General features: G+C 37.0%; 1 protein-coding gene across 1 annotated transcript in view; it reads right to left on the reverse strand.

Annotated features, from left to right (window-relative positions):
• LOC133534676 (neural cell adhesion molecule 2-like) overlaps positions 1-17,763 on the reverse strand; it is a 145,169-nt gene extending 127,406 nt beyond the window's left edge. The window contains exon 1 of the mRNA XM_061873897.1: positions 17,432-17,763. Coding sequence (XP_061729881.1) covers positions 17,432-17,477 — 46 coding nt within the window. The 5' untranslated portion in view covers positions 17,478-17,763. The remainder of the gene's footprint in view (positions 1-17,431) is intronic.
• Positions 17,764-20,001: the final 2,238 nt, after the last annotated feature.

Genomic DNA, 20,001 nt, shown 5'->3' on the forward strand with positions numbered 1-20,001 from the left:
GCGGGCCTCATTTCAAAGCAAACTTTAGAATAGGTAGTAGAAGAGGCTGCAAAACAAAACCGTCGTGATCAAACTTACGGATACTAGATACCAAAAGTGTGATAATGTATTTTATGCATAGAATAAGTTAGTATAGACAAAATTTTACTAAGAGATGTTAATCTCCAATTGCAGATAAACTCACCTTTGTGAAATATCTATCTACAACAATGTTATTACTTTTAAATATTTAATGATGACAATGATTTTAACTGTTACAAGTGGCTATGTCAGCAGCTGTAGACCTCGTGAACCCTTATAGCCCTGTATCAACATGATTTTTACAAGACTGTCCAAGAAAAGGAGTGTATTGTTTTTGTATAAGAAGTTTGGATAATTGCTCAGCTGTCATTTCGCTCAGACCTGTCCACACAAATATTAGAGCTAACTGATATGATTAATCCAACATCATTTTTATATCGGTCAGTGCACGTTCGAATTGGCCTGTATTAAATATGTACAGTCGAGTTCATAAATATGTATACATTTTTTCACCTTATTGCAACGGATTAAGGAGAAGAAATGTATACATATTTATGAACTCGACTTAAGTATGAAAAATGGCACGACACGCCTTGGATATAAAAAAAGGTCTTTATAATATTTTTTAGTGTTTCATAGCCTAACTGGCAAATAAGGAACCTTTATAGGTTCATCATGTCTGACCATCCATCCGTCCGTCCAGGCGTTCGTCCGCCCGTGCGTCCGTCCGTCTGTCCCTATCAGCGTGTGGCACATTCAATCAATAGGTCTTTAAAAAAACTTTAAGGTTTCTTATAAGTTTTGTGATTAAATGGTTAAATACTTTTCAAAATAATCGCCTCGAAGGTGCAAAAAAATTAGAAGCTATAAAATCCGCTATATGGATCACAAACCCTGGGGCACAGACAAATCACTTAAATTAATTAATATATATGTATAGACATGCTGTGCTTAAATTTAGGCCCATATATGGCACTAAATTATGCAGCATAGAGAAAAAGGACAGGGAAGGCTGATCCCAAGTAAATGGAACAAGGTCCGTGCAGATGATGATAATGATTTTTATTTTATATTTCTACACAGCATTACGTACTCTTTCGAACTTTATAGAAGAAAAAAGCAAAAAATGAGACTTATTTGTTTGAAACTTTGCCCGAAAGCTTAGTTATGATTGCTTGGGGTTATGGTAGGTTAGTAGTAGTTTTTTTTTTTTTTTTTTTTTTTCCAGGGGGGAAAATGCATTCCGCATACCACCCGGGTGCGGGGGGTGACCCGAGTGGTTATGTGGGACTCCCGTCTAGGCTAATGAGGCCCACGGTATACCCACTAAAAACCCCCCATATGCCACCTCGCCGCCTTATTGGTGGAGTTACGGGAACACTTGCGTACTCATCCGCGACCCCACCGACGGCAGCCGCCCGCGAGCGGCTCCTTCGCGGATGCCCGAAGGCCCTTCACGCGAGGCGCGCCAGATGGTTCGACGCGCCTTCCTCCTCGGCCTCCGTCCTGCAGTGTAGCGGACCCCCTCGAGCCCGCCACAAGGAGGCCACGGGCGCCAGAAAACTCCCCAGCGCCCGGCGGCAGATGAGGTCCATGGTTCTGCCGCAAACCACAACTCGGCTGAAGAGGACAGGGAGAACGGCACACCGTAACACCGACACTCCTCTTCCTCTGCAGCCCCACCAACGCCGCTACAGCGGAACGGCCCCGCCAAGGTCGCAGGGGATAGGGAGAGTGGCGCATCGTGATACCATCACGCCTCTTCCCCTGCGATCCCACCTCGGCCGTCGAGGATAGGGAGAACGGCTATCCGCAATACCGACACTCCTCTTCCTCGACGGTCCACCTCCAACGCGTCACAAGCGGGCTTATCAAGCCCACTTGGAGCGTCCTCCTCGGGCCAGCCAGCACCTCAAACAGGCCGGCCCTGGTTGCCTCTTCGCTTCACCGTGGGAGACCAAGCCACGGCTACTAAGCCCCTCCACCACGACAAGGTGGGCAACCCCAAAAAAAAAAAAAAAAGGTTAGTAGTAGTAGGCTAATATGGTTTTGTTAGTGTAAGTGGCATGTACGACCACGGCTAACCTCTGAATACCATTTAGCGGGCATTTATTTTGTTTAATTTCATAATACATACTTAGCATTTCAAGAATAATCAAAATCCTCTTATTGCTTTGCCGTAGTCAGGTAAAATGCGGATAGGAATCCTTGGGCGCGTACACATACATTTTTTCCCGCGAAATTGATGTTTTATCTGGTGCAAACTAGCAAAGCTATGTACACAATTGGCTACGTGACAGTTTTTTGTAAATAATGTCAATCGATCTTGACTTTCGACGATAGGACTCATGGCATTGAAGCAACACAATGGTCAGAAATGAGACTTAAAGTCTGACGCTCGCACTCGAAGATTGAAACGCCTCTAACAAAATAATAATGTAATGTGACGTCTCATTACATATTAGTCTATCCTAAATATATGGAAGATCAAGAAAATTGCTATTTTGACCGTGAAATATTGCGTTAATATATATATAGTTGTCATACAATTTATTTTTTAATAATATTTAAGGAATCTAATGGTATAATTTTCTTTTTTATATTTGAAAGTAAAAAAAAAATTTTTTGAGCCTTTGAACCCTTGTATTTTTTAATAATTTCAATATGTCTTTTTAAATTCCACTTTTTAGGGTTCCGTAGCCAAATGGCAAAAAACGGAACCCTTATAGATTCGTCATATCCGTCTGTCTGTCCGATTATGTCACAGCCACTTTTTTCCGAAACAATAAGAGCTATACTGTTCAAACTTAGTAAGTGGATGTATTCTATGAACCGCATTAAGATGTTCACACAAAAATAGAAAAAAAAAACAATAAATTTTGGGGTTTCCCCATACTTAAAACTGAAACTCAAAAAATATTTTTTCATCAAACCCTGGGGTATCTATGGATATTGAGGTTTCTAATATCATTTTTTTCTAAAATGAATAGTTTGCGCGAGAGACACTTCCAAAGTGGTAAAATGTGTCCCCCCCCCCCCCACCCCGTAACTTCTAAAATAACAGAATGAAAAAACTAAAAAAAAAATATATGATATACATTGTCATGCAAACTTCCACCGAAAATTGGATTGAACGAGATCTAGTGAGTAGCTTTTTTTTAAAACGTCATAAAATTAAAAAAAAAAAAAAAATTTATTAAACCCATACGTGTGGGGTATCTATGTATAGGTCTTCAAAAATGATATTTAGGTTTCTAATATAATTTTTTTCTAAACTGAATAGTTTGCGCGAGAGACACTTCCAAAGTGAAAAAATGTGTGTCCCCGCCCCTGTAACTTCTAAAATAACAGAATGAAAAATCTAAAAAAAATATATGATATACATTACCATGCAAACTTCCACCGAAAATTGGTTTGAACGAGATCTAGTGAGTAGTTTTTTTAATAAGTCATAAAATTTTAAAAAAATTTTTTTCATCAAACCCATACGTGTGGGGTATCTATGGATAGGTCTTCAAAAATGATATTTAGGTTCCTAATATCTGGGGGCACGGCAGTGCCCCCACCAAGTCGAGCAAAAAAGCATCACGGCCGTACCATCCTTTTCTCGAAGCAATTCAGACCATTTTCGACCCCCTGTAACTTCGTTGTGGATAAAACTAGAAGACTGAAATCTTCAGTAACCATGCAGGCATTGTAAAGACACGGTATATTTCAAATTTCATTCAATTTGAACCAGTATTTTAAGAATTGTAACGGGTCAAATTTCTTAATTTTATCACTCACTGACTCACCGATCATCAAAATTCTAAGGCACTTCTAGCAGACCTAGAAGCTTCAAATTTGGAATATAAGTAGTGTTTGGTGTATGAATCAAGGAAAAACTAAAAAATCTAGAAAAGACCGCAAAGAAAATTAAGCCCATACAGCCAAGTCTTCAGTTAAATTTTTCAATATTGGCTTTATTCGTAACGATGTTTTATTTATGTTTTACGGCAGTTATTATTATTGCGTGCGAAGCCGCGGGTTTAAGCTAGTCCCATATAAATATAGGCGCATGGTAGTGCCCCTGCCAAATCGAGCAAAAAATGGGTATTCCCGTCATGAAAAAAAGTTCATAAGTCAGAGAGAGGGCTTTAAGAAAATTCGTTGCTGGTAGATATACATATATACAATAAGTAGAAGGTACCGAAAAGGAAAAAAGTAGAACTGTCTACAAAATACAAAAAGAAATGAGATCCCATCAAAAACAATACTTGTCAAAAAAACCAAGTCTCGCAACTCAGTTGTTCTGCGGTAAAAAGTTGTGAGATCCATGTAATACCAAGTCGGTTTTTAATTTATTCAGTCTCTACTTAAGTGACTTTCTGTCTTAATACGTCCAGTCTCTAAGACCACGATCGTGGTCCATAACAATTGAAAATCAATTGTGTCTGGAATCTCCGTACTCGAAGCATTAAGTTGTTACGTAATAATTAACAGCATCTTATAGTGACGCATATCAATATTAAAATTCTTTAATGTTTTATATAAATATATTGAGACTTGGCCATCGCACTAAATAATTGAATTTACATGTGTTTTCAGGCGATTGAATTTACACGTGTTTTCAGGCGACTTACTAACAAAGTCGTCCATTTTGTACCTACTACTAATCCTAATGTAAAGATTCAAAGAGCAGTGCCCGAAAACTTTGAGAGGTCAATATCACATGAGTTGAAAAGAGCAAATTTGTATTTCATGGTAGTAACGTATGTGGCTTCTCTGCTATCTGTATTCCGACAGTTATTGTGAAAAAGTGTCAAAAGCACACTGCGATTAATTTATATCCTCAAACATTCCACGACTACGAGGCCCATCTCTTTCTAACAACGACCAATCTTGTATAGATAAAAAGAATAAATAGATATCGGAGTATGCTTCACTATGCACCCTTATAACCCTGCCGCAAAAAAAGATGAGTCCAACTTCCTAACAGAATAGTCTTAAAGTCAACGCCAACGCCGGCGTTATTTATGCAGAAAGTTTTTGCGTGTTCGGAAAATAAGGATGTCAGATGATAGTCATCTTACCCACTACTGCTCAAATGATTAACGCACATTTAACGATTGATATGGTCTGTCAACGATTATTCTTCAGTTCATTCAGAGAGATGATTTAGTTTTATGGTAAAACTATAAACCGAATCTTGGTAGATATTATCATATACTTAATGTAATAGCATAACATAATTGTAATAAAAAATACAAAATTTTGCATGTACAAAACATAATTGTAATAAAAAATACAAAGTGTTTATATCTGACTGAAAATTATTATTCGAGGATTTCACTAAAAATAAAACTTTTACCGGCAACGTCACACGTACGGCATCTACTTCAACAAATTGCAAGAACCGGTCGAATACGCCGTTGAATTGAAAGCTAAGTTATCAAATGTCACTATACCAAATATCGGTTTCTAAGTTTATCGGATTTTTTTTTATCAAATACCCAATAACTTTCATGGAATACTCTCCGCCGAATGCAATGGAATACAATCCTTTTCTTTACAGTAAAATTCATTCATTTTAAAAGAAAATCATTTTCACAAATTGATTTCCTTAATTTGGAAGTGTTTCAAACAAAGATAGATTGCTATCTTTGTTTGAAACGCCAAATTGTCAGGTTATAGACAGAATTTAGCCGACAACATTTATGAAAGAAAAATACCTATTGTATGTGCTTCCTATGTTTTTCCTGCCACGTAGGAGTTGTTTAATATATAATAAAACTTTATGAGCAACCATTCAAACAAAACTATATAAACATTAGATATATATTGTATATATTGCATCTCCTAACTGTATCGCAAACTAATTCTTTGAGCAAGGAAGCTGCCAGCTCTGAGATGACCGGTAACATGCTAAAGACTATCCTTTTGCATTATGCTAAATATTTTTAAGGGGCTAACTGATTACCCGTTCACTGGACGATGTCGGCCTGTCAGTTATTCTCAAAAGTTAACAATCGCGACAATCTGACAGGCCGATATCGTCCGGCGAAATGGTAATCGGTGGGCACCTTTAATCGTGTTCGGACCCCACAGGCCAAAGGATCTCTCGAATTTTAGTTTTTTTTTAATTATTCGGCAGCCTCGGGTGCCGCGCAAACCTTAGCAGATATGCAGTTGGAGATGAAATGGGCTAGAGTGTCTACACTACACAGGTGGCGTCCCACACCAGCATCCGTCCATCTTCGATGGAATTAGTGTTATTCCGTCTGGTCTCTTACCATCGTCTCATAGAATGCTGGGGGGCACAAGTATGGCTGTATATATAGCTGACAAGTTGACCCTAGCAAGAGACCGGCGGAGAATATCTTTGAGCGCAGCGTGTCTAAATAGAGAAATATTGCTTACTTAATTTGCAAAGTATATTTATACATATAAAATCTTTTGCTGAATATATATAATATATTGATGTGTATCTTTCCCGTCTCGGAAAAATGGTGTTCCGGACATGTGGGAAGCGCGTGCGGAGACTAATCCAACACGGAGAGGCCCATTTTTATCAAATGGCGTCGCTACTCTCCAACAACTTGTCACAAGCTGCCTTGCCAATATAAACTAATAATGAAAACGTGAGTCTAGTCAGAAGGCCGACGCTAATTTAATCAATATAGTAAAATACAAGACTTCGAAATTTTGTTATATAACGCAATATTCCACCGTCGACATAGCAATTTTCTTGTTTTCCATAATTCAAGATGGCTTGAACTCACGTGACGCGTAACGTCACAAATTATGTACCGTTTAGTAACAGGCGTAAGCGTTTCGGGCATAGAGTACGATTGTCAGACTTTGAGTGTAATTTGTGGCAGTGGGTCCCATATAATATAACCCATTGATTCTTAAAACAAGTCAAAGTCAAAGTCAAAATATTCTTTATTCAAATAGGCCTAGCAAAAAGCAATTTTAAATCGTCAAATTTTACAAATATCATCTTAATCTAAATATCAGAGCAATTTATTGATGCAGTTATTATTGTTCTAAAAAAAACATTGAACTATTATAGATATGGTAAACTTAATAATAAGAATTTCACAAAAGGATCGTCAAACATCAAAATTGTATAAAAATACTAGTCTAGAACCTTTCTAGAATAAAATCTAAATGTCAAAAAATACGGTATATATATACATTGAATTATCAATTTCATCATTAATAACATAACAATAAATAATTCATTCTTTACAATCACACTTAATCCCACGGTGTTTCATCATTCATGTAGTCTTGTGTGCTATAATAGGCTTTAGAGATAAGCTTACGTTTTACATAATTTTTAAATTTACTAACAGACAATTCAGTTATAATATTAGGAAGTTTATTGTAAAATCTTACACAATTACCCATGAATGATTTCTTAATTTTATGGAGCCTAGTGAAGGGCACTGCGAGCTTATGCTTATTTCTAGTATTAATATTATGTATTTCACAGTTTTTCTTAAAACAGGCAATGTTTTTATGTACATACAGAATATTCTCATAAATATATTGACAGTGCACTGTCATTATGTTAATGTCCATAAACTTATCTCTAAGTGTGTCTCTATGGTAGGTACATTTTATATATTGCACGAATAGCCCTCTTCTGCAGAACAAAAATGGTATTTATCTCTGAAGCACTGCCCCAAACAGACCTGAACGACATTCATACCGTTAGTAAAAAAATGTTATCTAGTCTACTTTATACGTTTACGGTTTTTTTTGCCTGACTGGTTCCAATATTATTTGGTGATTATTTGTATACCATAATTTCCAATGAATTCATTCACGTTCTCTAAAGTTTGAAACCATTAATGCTGATTGCTAAATCATCAACGGTGCGTGTTATTTCAATTGAAACACGCAAATTCATGAATTAATTATTTGCAAAAGCCGTGTAAAGAAAATGCCGTACATTAGGTACGTACGGAAATTGAGGCAAATTAGGGTAACACCGTGGGTCACTTAGAGCACAGTATTGTCAAAGGGACGCCTTACAACTCCTTCATTAGAGGCCAACCGAACGTTTTTACCCATTTTACGAGAATCTTCGCTGAATTTTATTATTCTCTCGCCTATACAAAATGCAATTAGGACCAAGGAGAAACTCGTAGGTAAGGATATACATTTAAACAAATAATAAAGTTAACCATTTCTTTAGCCTTAAAGTCTTATAATGTACTTACTAAATTTATATTTTCACAATCTTATTTGCAACATTTTGAGGATTTTTCTTTTACTGTTTACTTAACTATGTAATCGTAGTTCTATTCTCAAAATGCCTATTCAAATGCACATTTTATATATGCAGCCATTATTATGCATGCGAAAAAGCTACATGTGTAATTGTAGACAGTTATGAAATAAAAACAAAAGCACGTCGCATGGCGACCGATCACGTCACTGACCCGGCGACGAGTAGAAATGAATTCAATTTGCGGCGGAGCTGAGCGCTCTGTGCATCCCGTTCGACAAATTAATGTGAAAAACAAATAATTTATAAATAACATTACATTCAAGGTTTAACATATCTACCCAGAAAATGGGAAAAAATACGTAAACAGCAACTTTATTGTCAGTTGCATAAAGGGAGATTTGTTGTCCCTTGTCCATCGCGTATTGCAATCGTGTATTTATTTATGATTACAACTGTACCTACGGCCCGATTCGAACTTTAAGATACGTACGTCAAATATTAGGTATATATCTGGTATTTCTTTAAACCAAAAACGTCACTTTTGACACTGACATCCGATCCGAACCATTTCGTACTTATACGTAGGTACGTTACGTGTACGTATCTTAAAGTTCGAAACGGGCTGCTAGGTGAATTTGTCACATTATTTGAGCAGTATATTGAATAATTTCACTTTTGTCTGATACCTAATTTCAATAATAGATATAGATTGCTTGCAAAACTTATTTACACAATTAAATAGTTGTGTAATTGTTGATACCTACAAGTAAGTATTATAAATTAATGATTTAACTCTGGGGGCCTACCGCGAAAACCGAAATTCGCAAATTGCGGGGATCTTTCTCTTTTACTCTCACTAAGACGTAATTAGAGTGACAGAGAAAAATTGACGAACTTCGATTTTCGCGGTTATAGCCCAGTACTCACCTACTAAAATAAGTTTGTAATATGTATGAGTAGGTATGACACAACATTGTTAGTATTATTTTAGAGCGCACTATTCGCCAACAAACTGTGCCCAGTGGGGCGAAAAAAAATATGTATGCCTACCACATAAGTTTATTCTTTAAAAAAAGTTACATAACCTATTGAAATTAGGTACCGCGCTATAGTATACTTAAATGAAATACTTTTTATGAGTTAAACCCACTTTTATTTTCATGGTTCTACTCCTAATAAATATTGTCACGAAAACTGTTGCATTCTATAACATTTCTAATAAGTACTTACCTATTTAAACTATCTTCCAAGTGGGAGTTTGTAAAATACCATTGTCTATTTTCATTCCTAGATCAACGCCATTCTTAATATTTACTGCAGGCGACATCGCTGGGGAATGCATTGCATACGCTTATTTATTAGTACGAGCAACGGTTTAATGTTTGTTTTAGTTTCCTGAGAGGAGGGTATTTAAATGTTCGTAAATAAAGTGCGAATATATATGATAAAATTACTTACAGTGCAAGCATAAAAAAAACCATAATATCGTATGCAGCAATGCCATATACACTGTGCTCACGAGGAACCTGAATGTTTTTAATCACTTATTTCTGAGGCCAAAAAAGGGAAAAAATGAGCTTAAGTCAATTTCCCAACAAATGTATTTTGTTTTTTTTTCAATATTTTGAATGTATTTGTACATAAAAAGTAAGTAAATATTATTGGTAAAACTGTCAATTAAAATGTTTTTTTTCGTATAACCTAATTTTTCTAAAGTGTTACTTGTCTTGCCACTTTTTGACATCCTGCCAATAAGGATATTTAAACTAGGTTCCATAGAGGCAACACCTCCATCAAAAAGGCGTTTTGCACTAAGTAACAATACAAATTTGTTTTTTTGAACTGATATTAACTCTGAAACTAGGCGAATACCATAAAAGTTTATAGGACATTTTTGTCTTTAAATATAATCACGAATACACTGTTAAAATCTTTTGTGTTCCTCGTGAGTACCGTGTATACTCAGTATATATGTTTATCATCGCTCACATTTTCGAGACTAAACGCTACTTATGAAAATGAATCCTTTAATACAGTAAACGACATAGAACGCAAAATTACCCTTTGCAAGTTTACTAATTTACTGCAACACCGTTACTTGCAATTACTTAGGTCAGAGTCGTTGACCTGTCATTGGCTGAAATAGCGAATACCCTAGCCTAGGGAGTGGCAGTTGCCGCACCTACCACTACCTAATACCATCACTAACGGCAAATAACGCGGTAAAATTATAATTTCCCTGTATAATGATCAAATTGTCTAATAGCATGCTTTTATATCTCGTAAAACTTTATTTCGTATATCAACGGCTTGATGGCGTCATCAATCAACCTTTCAATATTAGGGCCAGGCGTGATTCAACGTGTTATATCGGTATCGATTAAATACTCGTCAAAGATATTAGAAAGGTCATTTTTAATTTGAAAGCCAGATCCTACCATAATCTTAGTTTTATCAAAACCGATCGATGATATCGACAATCTTCCTAATTTTAATTAGCGCCAAGGCCAAGGCGCCAGGCATAAAAAAGTTTTTTCTTTATAAAATGTGACATTCCGATAGCAACTGCAGCTGCGTTAAGAGTCCGCAGCAAGCTTGGTTCTCCATTCAGTTACAAACGTAGTTACACCTTATTTTAAAACGACTTGCTAGACTGCCCTGAAACTTGGTACTTACAATAGGATAAGGTATATCTATGCCAGTAATTACTTTATGTAGCTTCAGATAGCAGAGTTAAAAAACAGCGAATTTCATACAAAACTTATTTTTGCTCTATTTGAGTTTCATTATAATACACCACGTAGTTTTAAAATGAGAACTAATCTCCGTTTGTATGGGAAGGTGAAATTCGGCCAAGCTTGCTGTGGACGCAGTCTATTTTATCAAGGAAACTGACAGTAACGACGCGACGTGCACGTCAAGGCCGCTGCTGTAATGCCGCAACAGTAATGCAGCTCCAGTTGGCATCCGAACGTCACCGTAACTCTGTCTCGCATCACGATATTTCACGCATAAACCTATCGTCTGGCATAGTCGACATCAAATAGTTAATTACGGCGAACGCACGAATGTGACTGAATATCAACCTATATTACTGCGACATATTTGGCAATTCGACGGTCACATATATATAGCTTCGATAACAGGATTAGTAACAGTGGCGGATTAACCGAACAGCAGAAAAAGCATATGCTAAGGGCCCCGCGCCTAAGGGGGGCCCCGCGCACCGACCCTGACCATGCGATTTCGGCACGCGGAATCGGCCAAGTTCAAGTAGAGCTCGCACTCCGCGGATCCTGTACATTTTATTTACAATGTAATTTTTTCGTAAGTCAGTAACAATATTGATCAATTATTATTATTTGTTATTATCCTGTCTATTTTTCTTTATGACGATATATTAAAAGAATTTTTAGGCTTACGCAAAGAACAAGAGCAGAGCTTAACATAAAACCGAAGGTGTGAACAGAGTTGTCTCAAAACTTTTGTGAATGGCTGTGCAGGAAACAGCAGAGCTTGGAAACGAACAAAAGAAGATACTGTGTTAAAAAAACATATTAGTGAAAAGCAAGGAAGGATGTTTAAAAAAAAAACGGATGTTTAAAGGAAGAAAAATTAACGGAGCCCCTACACAAGAAATGTATTTTTTTGTGTCTGTAGTTCGTGTCATCCATGAAAACGCGCCCCGCTCTTCTTCCTAATCGCTTACAGTACAAATCTGCAACTTTTTGGCAATGTGGTAGTTATGTCTCCTAATTAATGTGTATAGACAGAACTACTAAAAGGTTGCACACAACATCAACATTTGTAGGTTGGTACTGTGCGGTTCAAGAGGAATTTCCTCCCGCGGACGCTCCGGCTGTGGAATGAGCTCCCTTCCGAGGTTTTTTCGAGGGTCTACAGTATGGGGTTCTTCAAAAAAGGAGTGTACAGGTTTTTTTAAAGGGTCGGCAACGCGCATGTAATACCTCTGGAGTTGCAGGCGTCCATAGGCTGCGGTGACTGCTTACCATTAGGCGGGCCGTATGCTTGTTTGCCACCGTCGTGGTATAAAAAAAAATTGTAGGTACTATAGGCGATTGGGAGGAGTGGGGCGCGTCTTCGTGGATGACACGAACTACAGATTGGTTGATGTAGCTGTAATAGAAATACACACTTGATTTAGGTAAATTTTGACTGTCTACCTGTTACGGGTCATAAGATAGAGCACACTGAACGACAGATTTCATGAACACCAAAAAATGTACCTACAGTTAAAATACAGACTTCAAACTTGGTGTAATAATAAAGAAAAATTGGCCAAGAGCATATCGGGCCATGCTCAGTGTAAGATTTCGTAGTTACCATTCAAAAAAGGCCAAACGAGGGCTATTAGTAAGCATCATTTACATTACATTACAAGCATAAGGGAGTAACCTTTGCAGCGCTTTGTACGTCTTTTTAGTAAGAAGAGAAGATTTTTTGCAATAACCCAAAAGCGACTAAACCGATCATTTTCGCTATAGTTTTCAATTAAATTATTTATTAAGCTTTTGTTTCACGATTTTTTTCATATGTTTTTGGGCCCATGGTTTAAAGTTATATATAAAGTTATGTATAGCATGGAGGTCCTGCAGAGTTATTTGGACAATTTGGATGATTCATGTCGCAAGTTCGGCCTAGTAATCAGTGCATCGAAAACCCAGATTGTCAAACAACCTGCTAGAGGGAAATCTGCGAGTGATGCATCTGCTTATTTAAGGGGCAATGCACTGGACGAAGTGGGTACATTCCGATACCTAGGGACTCTGTTGCGGAGTGACAATCGTCTCGAGTCCGAAGTCTCCTCTAGGATTGCCAAAGCTGCTGCGGCCTTTGGTGGACTGAACCAGCGAGTTTGGAAATCGCACGATCTTATCCTTCACACAAAGCTCGCCGTATATAGAGCAATTATCATGCCTGTGCTGCTCTATGCCTCGGAGACATGGTGTTTGTACAAAGGGGACATTAAACGTCTAGACACATTTCATCTACGATGTCTCCGGGCAATATTACGGTTGAAGTGGCAGGATCGTGTTCCAAACTCGGAGGTTCTACGTCGAACAGGCATGCCGGGTATGGAGTGTCTGCTCATAAAAGGTCAATTGCGTTGGTGTGGGCACCTTGTGCGTATGGCACCATCAAGACTGCAAAAAAAGTATTTTACTCTGAGCTAGCCTCAGGTAAACGTAAGGCTGGCGGGCAATACCTACGCTACAAGGATGTCGTAAAACGCCATCTGTTGGCCACCGGCATATCTTGCGAGTCGTGGGAGGAGCTTGCGACTCGGAGATCGGACTGGCGAGCTGCTGTCAGTGCGGGTCTTGACAACTTTGAACGCACCCGGCTTGAAGATCTTGACGCCAAACGTCAGCTCCGAAAAAGTCGGCCCAAGCCCTCCTACAACTATACATACAACTCATCTGGACAGCTCTACTGTGCTCCGTGCAGCCGAACTTTCAAAACTAAATTTGGATTTGCAAGTCACGCTCGCGCCCATGCGCGTAATAGTTAATAAATAATATTTAAAATCAATATTAATAAAAAATAAAAATAACCAGTCAGGATGTCGCCGTCGACGGATACGTCTGGGAGGACATCATCATCATCAAAGTTAGAGGGGGGAGGGGCACATTTTTTTCGGAGCGATTATTTCCGAAAGTAATTATTTTGTTAAAAAAGGTTTTTGAAGACGGTTATTCCTTTTGATAGACCTTATCCAACCATACGCCACACTATTGGGTCAAAGCAAAAAAAAAAACAAAGAAAAGAGAGGTACTCTAATTTTTTTATAGTATGTATTTTACCGTTCTGTTGAAATGCATGATTTTTTTTTTTTTTTTTTTTATTAAAAACTGATCGGCGATTGGCTCTAGTCACACCTGATGGAAAGTGAAGACAGGGCCTAAGATGGAGCTCACCGATTCAGTAGTAGCCTATTCACTCTTGCTTTAAAGAGACCGAGGTCATATTTATCAGGGAATACAGAGGGCGGGAGCGCATTCCATTCTTTAGCCGTCCGTAACAAAAAAGAGGAGGCAAACCGTTTAGTGCGAACAAATGGAATGTGTACCACGAACGGGTGCATTCGCTCCCCACGCCTGGACGTCCGATGATGGAAAGGGGAAGGTGGGATCAGATCGTGCAGTTCCTGTGCACACTCCCCGAAATGTATCCGATAGAACACCGATAGGCTAGCGACTCGACGGCGATGCTCAAGGCTCTGTAATTTTGACTTGATAGATGGGGATGATTTATGTATCCATGCCAAATTACAGCTATCTAGCACTAACAATCACGGACCAAACCCTCGGACAGATGGACATGGCGGAACTATAAGAATTTCTAGGTGACTACCCGAGTCGAAAAAATTAAAACATCGTAAAAAATTTATTATGGTACTGAATCCTCGGGGTGCAAGTCCGACTCGCACTTAATCCTTTTTTTTTCAAACCAGGGGGCCCCGCGAGCTATTGTGCTAAGGGCCCCGCGCCTTCTTAATCCGCCCCTGATTAGTAAACTTATACTTCTTGGGCATTATTCTTTTTAATTAAAAAAAATGCGTGAAAAGCTTCCATCATCGCCATTGGCACTATAATAGTTCAGTAGGTGTGTATCTTTATTGGTTGAATGAACTATAATTGACACACCGGCTGACCTCCCAATTAAACAGACGCGCGCGCCTTATGTGTCACTTTTACCATATTTTATGTGACGATTGAGGATTAAATATAATCGTTATAGTTATTCATTCACAAATACGCTCCTTCATGATTGTTATTCATTTATAAAATTAGTACCTACTTGGTGACAGGAAATGGGCTGCTGCTTTATGAATGATTATTGACGTTACGATGATTGAGTTATGTATATTTTTTTTATTTTATCTCACACAATGCTAAAATAAAAAATAGTAATCTTAATCGTAGTAATATCAAAAATCGGTAACAACTACCTACCTAGCAACTACTTTTAATTATTAAGTAGAAATTGGCTCTCTTTTATAATATGCACGTCATAATAAATAAATTGCACTACTTTAGTGTCTTTCTGGAAAAAGAGGACGAAGTAAATCAAGAAATTTTTAAAACGAATATTTCGTTGTTTTGTTTGTTACTAAATGAACTGCTTGGAATTAAAAGAAAATCATAAGTCACTGGAGACCAAGTCGCAATTCGTAGTGTTAACTCGGTCTGCGAGTTGATTCAGTAATAAACTTGTTCATCCTTGCTTACCGCGGCTGCAATCTTATATTTTTACAAACTTTGCGGGTACTTAACTGTTGCTGACTTGTTCTGCAATATTACCTAACAGTGGTGCTGTTTGTATTGAATGAAATGAAGGCATTATACAGGGTGTGGCGTTGGCTGGCTTCACGGAGGTAAACTCATAGTCCCTCAAGCTGTTCTAGCCAAATTCATCACTTGATGTGCATACCAAGTAAACAATACTGTACAGGATTGTACAATACTCATAATAGTTTCGAGTTTCAGAAACTCAGAGATTTGAAATAGATGCATATCTACATAATAATATCAATTTCGGGTCCTTTAAATCTAAAGTTAGGTAGGTACGTAATATCGATTATTAGATCAATGAGAAATAGCGCATTTAGTTTTTTTTAAACGTCTTATTTATAGGAAGAGTTCTAATTTGAAATTCGGACACTATAAAAAAATCCAACTACAGATAACCTATAACCATAAGGTACTTACTTGCTCACAAGGCTTGTTTTTCAGTCAGTAATCATTTTGAATAAAGATAATGGTTTATACAAATATTTGTGTCTTCGGTTTGTTGATTTATATGTATATCGGCACTACTCGTTCAAAGTTGAAAGTACTCAACTTTCCTGCTACCCAAAGAGATCGTATTTTAGGGATAAGGTCGCCTGTTGTTACCTAGTCTTAAACTTGTTTCTTTCTGTATTTTACTTTTTGCGTATTTTTTAATTTTATGTGCTCATTGAACCTAGTTTACCCTCTGGGTTGGAAAGTCAGATGGCAGTTGCTTTCGTAAAAACTAGTGCCTACGCCAAATCTTGAGATTACTTGTCCAACGGATACCAGGCTCCCACGAGCCGTGGCAAAATGCCGGGACAACGTGAGGAAATAGGATGTGCTCAATGAAGGATATTTATTTACTCACCAGTAATTTTATACCAAGGCATGTCTTAGATTTATTTTTACCAAGAATGATAACTTAATATTTGGATCGAATAAGTAAATGGAAAAAATCTCCATTGTACGAGTATATAGCTTGTTCTAATTACGTTATATCTACCTACGTGTTCGTAATGAAAGTATACGGTTTAATACTACTAATTTTATAAGTTGATGAAAGTAATAGCAATACAGGTTGTTGTTTTGTTTTCTTGTCTTTGTGTAAAACATACAATATGCCCCTTTTTATTTCCGTTTTTAAAAACTCGTGACTCCTAAGAAATATCACTCGGCACTCGGCTCACAACGTGACCAGAATTCTCGTCCCAAAATGTAATAAGGAATATTGGTTTCATTTTCGTTCTGTGTTTATTCCCTAATAAAATTGAAGTAAAGTTAAAGACGAATCAGGAACTGTTGTATCCTAAAACCCAAAGTTAAAGTACTCAACTTCAGTACTTTAAAAGTTTAGGAATGAATAAATAAATTCATGAATAAACCAGATAAAAGAAACTACAATTAATAATATAAGATTTCTTCAATACACACAGGGACATTGATTATTATTATTATCATATAATAACTATAGCTCAATTTATTTATCCATCAATGTCCCCGTATATATCACTGACATTGATTTGATGTAAGATATGAATGCTCACTCACTAGCTACACAAAGCTCTCTAAGGTACAATGTATTCGGTGTTAAAGGTGTATTCGGGTCATTCAGAGTACTTTGTGTAGTTCCGATAATGGACTCTAATAAACCCAAATAAACTTTCACCCAATTTTATGTTGATTTTGAAGATACGCGCACGATTTTAATTTCCTGACGTATCTAATTAAAAGATTTTGGGAAAATGTGTCACTCGTATACGATATCCTTTTATAAACTTACATACCCATTTTTGTTTAATGTTTTTCTTATTAAAAACTGTCAAAGCTCAGCTGACGTTAGAGAGTATATACTTATATAGGTGACGAAAAAGTTTGTAAACAAACTTACCTGAACAAACCACGTAGCAACAAATCGCCACCAGAAGCCACCGCATGTTGCTTGAATCACGGCACTCCACGTTACACTAATGAAAACTACGCTTTAATAGTTATCTTTTTAATTCTGAAAAAAACTTTCTCGTAATCGGACCCGTGGTGGCTAAAGCGCCGGCACCGGCGGGTTCTACAGGCCTACTACTGGAGCGAGCGTCACACTACTCGACACTCTTTATCGCGCATGCGCTAATGCTGGTACATTGGTACTCTATTTAAAAAATATATTTGTATTATGTACTTAATATCAAATTTTTCTAACGTTAATCTAGTTTAGAAAAGACCCTAAACGATGTAATAATAGTAAATAAAAAATGGCCAAATCCAAGAGCGAGTCGCAAAGTCGCCTTTCGAGGGTTTCGTGCTAAAATATTTACGTTTTTTTTTTATAAAACCCATTCACGCTTGACCGGTTTACGGGTTAGTTTTTCGTTGTTAAGTGTGCAGATAAACATAGAGACAGAGATCGGAAGGTTTACTTTGTAATAGGGTTCGAATCCAAAACCCCCATAATTATTAAGCTCATTTTAGTTTTCACATCGCATTTCACTTTCAAAGTGAGTAGGTAAGTTTAAATGCAATTACCTTCTAGTTTATATGAGAGTGCACGTTTTTTTTAAACTAAATACACCTGAATTTCACAATTTTTGCTCTAAGGAATTATAACAAAATTTAAGTTAAATACACTTCCGCAACGTAACCGATGATGCGGAAGTGGACCACTCTATGTTATGGAATCCATATCATGACCATGTCAATTTTATAACAGAATTCGGTCGATCAACATATACAGCCAAAGTTCTCCAAGTATTTGTATCGAAACTATTGATTACGAATATTCAAATATTGAACTTGCAACTTGAAGCAAATTCAGCAAATACCTATGTTGAAGTTTGTCGCTAGTTTCAACCGCGTTTATTGACCAAAGCAACCATTAACGAGACTTCGCAACCCTTTGCCAGATATTTTTGGGTCACAAGTAGCTACCATAATCTATCCTACTTGGCCTGGCTATACGAAATGTGTTGCCAAGTTGAATGCGTCAGTCTTCACCTAAAAACCTGCTTTAATAATGCAGTGCTTAATGTACATAATATAAGTAAACTTACCAAGGGAGACTTCATTATTTAGCAAACTCAACGGCATAGTAACGGGCATTTTTACTACTACAAATAAAAAATGAAAGCCAATTAGCTGGCTTGATTACTAATATTTTTGACGAACCGCCAATGATGACAAACCAAACTAGAATTCGAAACCATTATAAATTGAAAAAAAAAAACATTCGCGACTGCATGACGAAATTCGAATGTTGTTAAATTCGAGTGTATGTAAAGCGAGTGAAGTGAATTAGTGGACAGACAATTTCAATAATGTGGCAATTTAATTTTAATTTAAACTACCGTACCTTTAAACTTTAAACTACGTATTGACTGGAGTGATTTATTCGTAAAGATTCTCGTGAAGTGAGAATGAACAAGCGAGTTTAGGCACGTACTAAGTTTATTAAAAAAGTGTTGACTACTTATTAGCTATGCGAAAGAGTCATATCCTGATCTCAGAGAAAAGTGTTTTCAATTTGCAATGAATGATGCATTTGTAGGTATTTGTAAAAAAAAGAAGTCCGCTCATACGCGTAGGCTTTTACCCAAGATAAGGAAAATAAACAGGTACGATTACAGATTGCCATAGAAGTGCTTATTTGTATTTACAAATAAAAGTGGCGACAGATATCAGCACGTACGGGGCTTGTTATTTCATTCTGTATTTATTTTTGTAACATAAAACATCCCCGAAGGTGTATTTATAAAGAGATGAGTAAATATTTCGTAAGCGTTTGTTTTGCCTTAAGAAATTGCCACACAGGAAAGTATTCCTCAGGGGGCCGTGACGTGACGAAAATGTTAAGGTCAATATTTAAGGAGCTGATTAAAGTTACTATTTTGATCAGCTTAGTCAGGATATTTACAAGACATAATTAAGCCATCAAAAACATAACTTGTAAAAAGAACCAAGTCTCGCAACTCATTTCTTCTGCCGTAAAAAGTTGTGAGATCCATGTAATTACCATATCAATATTAGAAATCTTTTATGTTTTAAATAAAAAGTTTTAATACTGATATGGTAATTATAAGATTTAGTTAGGTTAGCTAATTATGTAATAACTTAGACAGAAGGTCCCTTAAGTAGGGACAATAAATTAACCAACTTGGTATTACATGGATCTCACAACTTTTGACGATAGAAGAACTGAGTTGAGAGACTTGGTTCTTTTCACAAGTTATGTTTTTGATGGCGTCTCATTTCTTTTTTTAGATAGTCCTACTTTTTTCCCTTCTGACACCTACTTCTTTTAATTCCATTATATTACACATATACAGGTACACTGATTCATTCACTGTAAAATGTAACCTAGTAATACAAATATATGGGATTAAAGGTTATTTATGCAGTTGGTGTATCCAGGAAACTGGATCGAAAATATTTGAGTTTTTCAGTCAGATAAGTACCACCCCAGCTGGTAAA

This window comes from Cydia pomonella, chromosome 2, assembly GCF_033807575.1.
Source record: "Cydia pomonella isolate Wapato2018A chromosome 2, ilCydPomo1, whole genome shotgun sequence".
In the NCBI taxonomy this organism is placed as follows: domain Eukaryota; kingdom Metazoa; phylum Arthropoda; class Insecta; order Lepidoptera; family Tortricidae; genus Cydia; species Cydia pomonella.